The sequence below is a fragment of the Leguminivora glycinivorella genome, chromosome 25, assembly GCF_023078275.1.
Source record: "Leguminivora glycinivorella isolate SPB_JAAS2020 chromosome 25, LegGlyc_1.1, whole genome shotgun sequence".
In the NCBI taxonomy this organism is placed as follows: Eukaryota; Metazoa; Arthropoda; class Insecta; order Lepidoptera; family Tortricidae; genus Leguminivora; species Leguminivora glycinivorella.
In genome coordinates, this window is record NC_062995.1 from 2,052,777 (window position 1) to 2,061,650 (window position 8,874).

At 41.2% G+C, this 8,874-nt stretch overlaps 1 protein-coding gene and 1 long non-coding RNA gene across 2 annotated transcripts; one reads left to right on the forward strand and one right to left on the reverse strand.

Moving 5' to 3' along the window:
• Positions 1 to 22: 22 nt before the first annotated feature.
• Positions 23 to 750, forward strand: LOC125239299. The gene is made up of 2 exons (XR_007178516.1): positions 23 to 218; positions 304 to 750. It is a non-coding gene; the product is annotated as an uncharacterized LOC125239299 (long non-coding RNA).
• Positions 751 to 6,803: 6,053 nt separating this feature from the next.
• LOC125239496 lies at positions 6,804 to 8,852 on the reverse strand. The gene is made up of 3 exons (XM_048147110.1): positions 8,725 to 8,852; positions 7,891 to 8,095; positions 6,804 to 7,082 (listed from the first exon to the last, which is right to left on the reverse strand). The coding sequence occupies exons 1-3, from the start codon at positions 8,802 to 8,804 to the stop codon at positions 6,804 to 6,806; spliced, it is 564 nt and encodes a 187-aa protein (XP_048003067.1). The 5' UTR covers positions 8,805 to 8,852.
• Between the last annotated feature and the right edge of the window lie 22 nt (positions 8,853 to 8,874).

The window sequence follows — 8,874 nt, forward strand, 5'->3', positions numbered from 1 at the left end:
AGCACCGGTTAACGGTTAACGGCTCGTATTAGGTAAATCTAGGAACCAAAATGGCGGCCAATGTTTTGAATTTGTCCCGTATTTCACGAGTTTATGCTTATTTTAAAATAATTTGAGCTATTAGCAATGTAAAATACTTATAAAACGTTTAAAACAGTAAAAATGTGGAAGTAACTAAACATAAAAAAGTGACAGTGACACACCAGAGTGGTTTTAAGGTTATTTTAATTGCGCGACGATTTGTGTTTGTAAACACCTTTAATTTAATTTATTTTGTTAATAAATGTGTGTGTTTATATTTAGATCGAGTGCAGAATGAGCTTCAGTTGAATATATAATCGATCGATGCTGTAAGAAATTCACAAGTGCGTCCTATGAGATCAAAATTCGACAGCAAATAATGAAAACTATTTGTCGACAATACAGTCTTTAAAAGGGTCTTGGTATATTTGGAATCACGAATAAAATAATAAATATCCTGGAAAAAGTTGTGGATCCATTATGACATCCGAAATCAGGGCGAGAATAACGACAAACATTGTATAAAATCCGACCTTCAAAATCGTATCTCGCGACAGGAATCAACTTTCGTTTTAAACTATACACGTCTATGAGACTTACGAAATGAAGTATTTTAGTGTGAAGCAAATGTGTTGGGACAATCTACACAACTTTTAGGCAACAGCATAGGCAAGATATCAGTGAAAAAATGTAAAGAAAATGTTATTATAATACTTCTGTTCATACCTACTTATCTGTGTTTTATTTCTCCTTTTATAACTTTTTCATAAACCTATAATGCAAAAACTTTGCAGTAGTCAACTTAAATTATTTACATTTAACATGTTCAGTGCTGGCGTCGCAAAGTTTGAGACCAAAATAATCCTCCTCCTATGTCGGTGACACAGCGAAGTTGACTTATGCCAGTGGCATAGGAATGAGAATTTATTTATTTCTACCAGCATAAATAGTGTAGGCTTTTAGTAAAACAGTGGGATGAACGTGAATTCATACTATTCGTAAACACTCCGGACAGAGAGATGCAATCTTGAGTTTGACTAGTGCAAAGGCTAAGTTGACAATCAAGCATGTATTTCAGCTAATTAAATACATAAAGCTAACCAACATGAAAGCAATACAGATTTTATATCCTAAAAATAGTAATGCAAACATAGTATCTGCTTGAAATTCACTTTACTTATACCTAAATTTTTCATGTCGGTCAGGGATAAATTCTTGACACCAAAATGTTCTAACCATTTTAAAGTATTATTACCTACTACTAAAAGTCCTCAAATTGTATTTCATAATTTGTGTTGCTTTGATATAAATGATGCAGCTGAACCTCAGAGGAAAAAATTCTATAGAGAGGACAAGCCGCGCGCGGCCTGGTCGCAGATGTAGGCCCATTGGGCCTACACCGCCGCCAGTTCGCCGTCCGCTGTCATCGAGTGTACACGCGCGCTGTTCACCGACGAAAAACGAGTTTTATCAAAAATGCCGAAGTGTGCAATAATAACTTGCAAACATCGCAGTGACCTGAATAGGATAACATTTCATAGGTAAATACTATTTATTTCCTTTTATTTCACATAAAACACGAATTCAACGTAATACTCCGAGTTGTACCATGTAACCTTACGTTTGCTTGTGCTTTAAAACGTTCATTATACATTGCGGCTACACAAGGAACATATTGTAAACAGTGTAGTGTTTTGCGCCGCAATGAACGGTGTACAAAACGATTCACTCAGTGAGACATTTTTCTCGGAAACGAGGCGAGGCGTTCCCGCTATTTATCGTTGTGTGCGTGCGCGATCGCGCTCGCTTATCGTTCGCGTGTACACATACATTGAAATGATGCGCGTGTATTGCGCAATAGGAGCGTCCAGCTACAAGTGTGTGTGGATTAGGTGTGTGCGTGCATTATCTTTACAATTACTGGTGCTTTGTGTGGGTTGCGCAGACCTTGCGACAGGCGTATTCTATACAAATCGCCCGGCATGACCTATCTCCCGAAATCTGTGAGCTTGTGACATAGCTATGTCACCAGCGCGCCATGTCATCACAGCGGCGCGCCCCGCGCGGAATCGAGCCCACCGGCAGCGCACGGCGCAGTGGAGGGGATCGCCGGCCGACCATATTTAAGTGCGCGCAGCCAGTGCAGCGGCCCTTTCCGTCCCCGTCGCTTCACGGCGACGCTCCCATCCACTTATCCTCCAACAACCAAGGCCGGGGTGTCCATACGCGCCTAGGCCGGGTTGATATCCGATTACCAGCGAATTCCCAAACCAGGGCCGGGGTGACCATTTCGCGCCTAGGCCGGGTTACCTATATATCCTACCTCTCCCGTGATCAGGGCCGGGGTGTCCATTACGCGCCTAGGCCGGGTTACGATTCCTACCTCCTGACCCTCGATAGGTCCCTGTAGTTGTAGGCCCTTCCGGCGCACCCTAGATTGATTCCGTTTAACCCCGGCCGGCCGGGGAAGGTTAGGTATCGCCTAGGATAAGCCGCGTTACCGCGATAGTATTAAGGTTATTTTTTTGTGTGTGAATAAACGGCATAAAAGCCCGATTAGTTAAGTGAAACCGGTGTTTCTCTCTATTCGCCTTGCACCCCCTTTCTCCCACATCTGAGACTAGCTCGGTAAAACCTCCCAGGCCCATCAGGCACGGAGGATATGTGAGTCCTGCGCAGGCAGAACATCACAAGCTGAACATTTCTAAAATAAATCAGAGTCTAAGATTTCATAGGCACTTATAGTTCTGTACTTATTTTTCAGCATACTGTTGAGGGTGGGCTTGTGAATATTGTGGCATGTCAGAGCGTTATCAGACTTTTCAGTAGCAGTATAATTATATAGGCAAAATAATTTCTAGTTGTGTCATGCTAATTTGGAAACTTTACTTACTATTCTGGAAAGAAGAAATATACCTCTGTGAAATTAAAACAACAGTAAATAATTCCATGGGTAATTTATCTACACCTCAAAAAAAGGATATTATAACTTGAATAAGCAGATAGTTATAATAAGAGTATAGTGGGAAACAATGACTATACAGGAAGGTAGATAAAATCCTGTATTGTTCATGAATAAAGTACTAATTATCATAAACTGTGACACTAGATATAAGTTACAAAAAAAGAAATATTATAGGTAGGACTTTATTTTTACACAGATTGACTGATTTCCATGATAGCTTAATAATGCTTGTGTTGTGGGTTACTCAGACAGTAATATAATTATGTAAACACTTGATTACATAGAAAACTTACATACTTGGAAAAAATGTGTCTGCCGGCCACATTTAAACTATCGGTGCTGTTCTCTAACATGTGAATAAATGGATTGATCCCAATAGATGCCAGCCTCAAACATATTGCAGTGAAAATGTGGTCTTTAGAATAAGCATTCAATTTCCAATTTTATAACCACAATTTTTAATGGGTTGGGGTCTATTAGTGGAGACTGTATAGTCATTTGGCACATAAAGTAACAAAAATATATTTTATTGACAAAATTGAAATTCTGATGATAATAATTTGTAAAACTTTATTTTCTACAAGTTTCTTCCAGACTTCCAGTTAATTTCATAGTATAATTTGTTGATTTCTAGAACAGATTCACTTGTAGAACTGTCATCTTGTAGTCCACATCAAATGGTGTAAATCAACTCTGAAAATCAAGCAACATGTAACTTATTATTATATTTAGTACTTAATAATACTTATCAACATAAATAAACTTAAATGTCTGCTACTACAAACAGTTTTGTCATTAATCTTATTGGAAATTTTGCCATAGGCTGTGTGCTGTGTATGACATTGAACTTACCTAGTACTGCACCAAAAGTATGCTAATTTGTTTCATAGCTAGTTCACGGAATAAAGGCTATGCATTTGGGTAAGAGGTCTGTAATAAGCTACCTATAATTATTATAATACTCATGAGAAAACTTGCCTGGTAATTGGTTCCTTCATTCCTTGTTACAAAGGCTTTTAGGTTGGAAATAGCCACTTGAAAGTCGTAGAGATGCGTCCTTTTCATGCGTCATGAATATACATTAAAGATAACCACGAACACAAGTGTACATAAGTGGTGTAAATTGTTAAATATTTCGATAAGAGCTGCAAAGAAAGTTTAGTTTGCGCCTAAGTTTTTTTTTAAATAAAGATTTTGACATTTATATGATTGGGTTGCTATATGAAAAATCAATTCTACCATAAAATGTTGGTAGGATTTCATTCACGACCTGGCATCACAGTTAGCGGTTACGTTCAGTAATTTTTGGGTTGGTGCAACGCAATTCATTAACAAATCGTTAAGTCCCCCACGTAATCGGTAAAATTTTACGAACAGAGCCTACATTTACAGGTGGTTTGGTGCAACTGGCCCTTAGTCGGTGAAATACTACACTTTCCGTTATCCAATAGATTTATTTAATTCAAGTTCCAGTTAGAGCATCTTATTATCTTGATTTTTATAAGACTGGATTTTAGAAAACTAACTCACTAAATTAATTATGAATTTTTCTCTAATGCACGTTTAGAAAAACGCACGTATAGAGCTGAATCAGTCGATCTTATTTGTAAAATTTGGACAATTTTGAATATTAAAACGGGTAAATTTGTAATTCGTATATCCTGTACCACAATCATTTCAGACTATATTTTTATTTTAAGTTTTTGAAAAAGAGTAAACTAGCCTAAGGCGAATTCAATTTTTTTCAGAAATTACCTAAAATTAAGTGACAATTTCTTTGAAAACCTACATCGCATCGAAATAAGTTTTGTACTAAATTAATCTGCAACGTTTACTTAAATTGCTGTTATGCCTTAGTGATTATAAATTGCTATTATTGATTTGTGCCAATTTTTTGAAAACGAGCCTTCACCGGTACAATTATTACCACTTTTGGACAATTTCTCATATTTTGTTAAACCAAGTAGAAAAAGTCCTATAATGTGATATATATTTATAAACTACTCGCAAAGCCCTTTAATTTGATACCACACGCGGTATGATCGAGCGCTCGGTTGCGGTTTCACTATTTTTAACACGAAAGCCCTCTTAACATTCACTACCAGATAAAAAATGCCGCACATCGCTTGTATGCAGGGTTCTCCGGCATCTGAGCAAAGTTCACGACTGCCCACCGGGCGAGTTCTCGGTTGCGAAAATGTCGGTGAATCTTTCACGCTCCACCCACAACTACACGAGTGAGAACTTTACGACTCCGCTCATCGACTTGTTTGGCGTATCCATACTAATATTATAAATGGGAAAGTGTGTGTGTCCGTTTGTTTGTCCGTCTTTCACGGCAAAACGGAGCGACGAATTGACGTGATTTTTAGGTGGAGATAGTTGAAGGGATGAAGAGTGACATAGGCTACTTTTTGTCTTTTTCTAACGCGAGCGAAGCTGCGGGCAAAAACTAGTAATATGTATAATAAACGGGCCGCGTTCACCGGAACGGTCAGCGTCTTGCCTAGTTTGAAGACTATGATATCACTGTGTGTTGGTCTCTCAATTATTGGAATGTACTCACCACTGGACTGTGCAGCAGGTGTAAATGCTGCAATAAAGTGACACAACAGGAATGACTGTAGCAACAGCAGGTACAGAAACTGACGTGTCCACTTGCGACAACCAACTTTGTACAGTACCAGTTTCATACGCGCCAGTTTCTAAAGCCGTGTCTCGATATAGCACGGCTGCGGCGCGAGCATTATTCGACCGCGGCAAATGTGTGTTTTGGCTCGCGAGCCACTTTTAGCACCATCTTGAACTTTAGCGCGGCAAGCGATCCAATGTTCGACGAGTTTGTACTCGCCAACAATGGACGCAGCTGCATTTATAATTATTTATCATATTATTCACAAGAAACCAAAATTTTGATTTGTTGCGATATTCACTACATTTTACTGTTCCATAGATACTGTTTAGATCCGTATAGTTTAATTAAAGTACGACACTTTTCCTTGTCCATGTTTGCGGCGCGCGAGCCAACTGAAATATACAAACATCCGTCCCAACTGCGAGCGAACACTCCTTTGAATGGTTCGTTGCGCGGCACCTTCGAGAGAGCTAATTTATTTTATTTTATTTGTTAGGAAAACTTACAGCTAAAGTTACAATAAGGCTTATAACATAAAAACAATGAGCCAATAACAAGTTTCCACAGATAAAAACTGGGCAAAGTACATACGTGCAAAGTTACAGAAGATTTTGAAATATATTTGAAGATTTAGTACTACGTATGTATCAGTATTTAAAGTTCCTACAGCAGTAATGAGTTTGAGCAATGATTGAGAACAAACAATAAGATAATAAGAGAAAAAGGAAAGAAAAAAAAACTAACCTATTTATGTGTTATTTGAGAGTTAACAGTGGGAGAAGTCATGGGTCAGTAGAGTGCGTACTGATGCAAAACTGTCACAGAACAGATCGATGAGGTCTCGATTCTTGCATATTTGATTGAAAGACTTAGTGGCTCTTATAATAAAGGAGTTCTTCCTAAAGTTAGTGTTAGCGTAGAGGATATGAAACGTTCGTTTAGCGCGACACGAAAGGCGTGAGGGGACTGAGAACTTCAAGCTTGACAGGAGATCCGGACAGTCAACATAGTTTTGAGCAATTTTCATAACATAGATTACGTCAGAGATATTGCGCCGGACGTAAGGAGGTAAAGAGGTTCGATAGATTAATAATGGTATGTAATGGTAATGTTCGATAGATTGCCGCGGTATATCGAGATGCGCTTTAAGGTTCACGAGGGACACGTTAAACATATCGACCGCTATTGGCCATTATAGTCAATAGTGTGTTGGTCTCCCAGCTGTGTGCACTCACCACTAGCCTGTGCAGCCGGAGCAGCAGCTGCAGGAGTGGCAGCAGGTGCAGCAGCAGGAGTGACAGGAGTGACAGCAACAGGAGCAGGAGCTGGCGTGTCCACTCGCGGCAGCCAGCGCTGCACGGTGCCAGTTCCGAGTGTCGCACCAGTCTCAAGGTTCACGAGGGACACGTTGAGAATGTCACCAGATTTGGAGACTACCGTGCATTGCACTTGGTCTTTGAGCTGTTGAGAAATATGAAAATATTATTTTTGATATAAAAAAAGTACAAAAATATTACAAAAAAAAAAATCTAGGGTCAGATTATGTAAGCGTTATCGGTCTTCAAGTGTGCGCAGAACTCTAATATGCCAGCAAAGCTGCAGACCCCAATGCACAAACGCTCACGATAATGTCTCTTTCGTAGCTATCTATCTCTATCGCTCTAGCGTATTGGCGCGACAGATGGCGTTTCGTTTCGCAGAAATGCCATTCGGCTACGGGGCCTGGTGTCAGATATTTATGTCACTATAGAACATACCAAGGTGCAAAACGTGAGTTTCGTCATTATCAAACTAAATTGGGCGGGAAATATCGCTAAGCAGAATGATGGCCGGTAGACTGAAATGTTAACGGAATGGTGGCAGCTTACAGGTATAAGAAGCACTTGACACCTGTTAGGTGGACGATAACGGTCTGATATGATGGTAATGAGTACATACCTGTGCCTTGTCAGAGTTATCAGTCTTCAAGTAAGCGCAGAACTCCCGTATCGCAGCGAAGTCTTTCGGCAGCCGTCGGCACTTGTTCTCCGGTGTGAGAGCCACGACTCTTGCCGCGTTAAGTATGGCAGCTTGTGTAGAAAAGACAGATATGTCACTATAGTACATACCTGTGCCTTGTCAGTTTTCAAGTGAGCGCAGAACTCCGGTATGGCAGCGAATTCTTTCGGCAGCCGTCGGCACTTGTTCTCCGGTGTGAGAGCCACGACTCTTGCTGCGTTAAGTATGGCAGCTTGTGTAGAAAAGACAGATATGTCACTATAGTACATACCTGTGCCTTGTCAGTCTTCAAGTGAGCGCAGAACTCGGGTATGGCAGCGAAGTCTTTCGGTAGCCGTCGGCACTTGTCCCCTGGCGTGAGAGCCACGATTTTGGCCGCGTCGAGTAGGGCGGCGTGTTTTTGTGAGAGTCGACGCGCGCGGTACCAGGCGCCTTCGGAAGTGTCCAGGTATGCGAACGAGTCGCCTGGGGCGGGCCTGTGGATAACAATATAGTTGAGTTTAGCACGACAGATGTATGAAGTAAGGAGATCGGACACGCCGGGCGATTTGTAACGCCTGTCGCTAGTTCTTGAACCGACACACGTTGAGCACACCTCGGACACTGGCGATCAAAAATATGAAAGAGGCGCGTTCCTAGCACACAGTCTTAGCTCGTATAGGTGAACGCGTACTATGCTTGTGCGAGTAAGAGAGACAGATCTACTGGGCGCATTTCTGACAGGTGGTAACTGTGAGGTAACCGAGAGGGGGTGGGCGGCACTTTCAGCGGGGAGCGGGAGTGGCCATACTGTATGATAGTACTCTTTATTATACTGTGCTTGATTCTAAACGAGCAGAACTATTCTGAACAGCTGACCGAGGGTCACGCCACCATCTTGTCGAGCAAATTGGCTCGGGCGAAGCAAACGTGTGCGCATGAGAAGGCACGTTTTGCGTGCGAAGCATGGCCTCGCGGCGCTGTTCGGTCAGTGGACTCATCTATCAAAACACGAGTTTTGTCTTGTGAAACGAGCCGCAAAGCAAAAAACATGAGAATCACACACTCATTGTGCAACAATGACATAATTATTACAGTATACATGATACAATATTTAATTACTCACTCAAACGTCTCGCTGGCCTCGCAAGCCTGCCCGAAGGGGTCCAACAAGCGCTCGTAGTGATCGGAGTAGTCGCCGTGCATCGTGACTCCGATGTAGCCGGTGTCAGTCTTGCAGCTCTCGGCTGTGGCGTCGGCGGAGAGGATGAAGGTG

Bases quoted from the DNA above. Each gene is read 5' to 3' on its own strand.
- LOC125239496 (XM_048147110.1), bottom strand. From the start codon at position 8,804: ATGCACGGCGACTACTCCGATCACTACGAGCGCTTGTTGGACCCCTTC. The intron at 8,096-8,724 runs GTGAGTAATTAA...TGTTATCCACAG, and splicing joins GAGGCCAGCGAGACGTTTGA to GCCCGCCCCAGGCGACTCGT. The intron at 7,083-7,890 runs GTATGTACTATA...ATTTCTCAACAG, and splicing joins TGAAGACTGACAAGGCACAG to CTCAAAGACCAAGTGCAATG.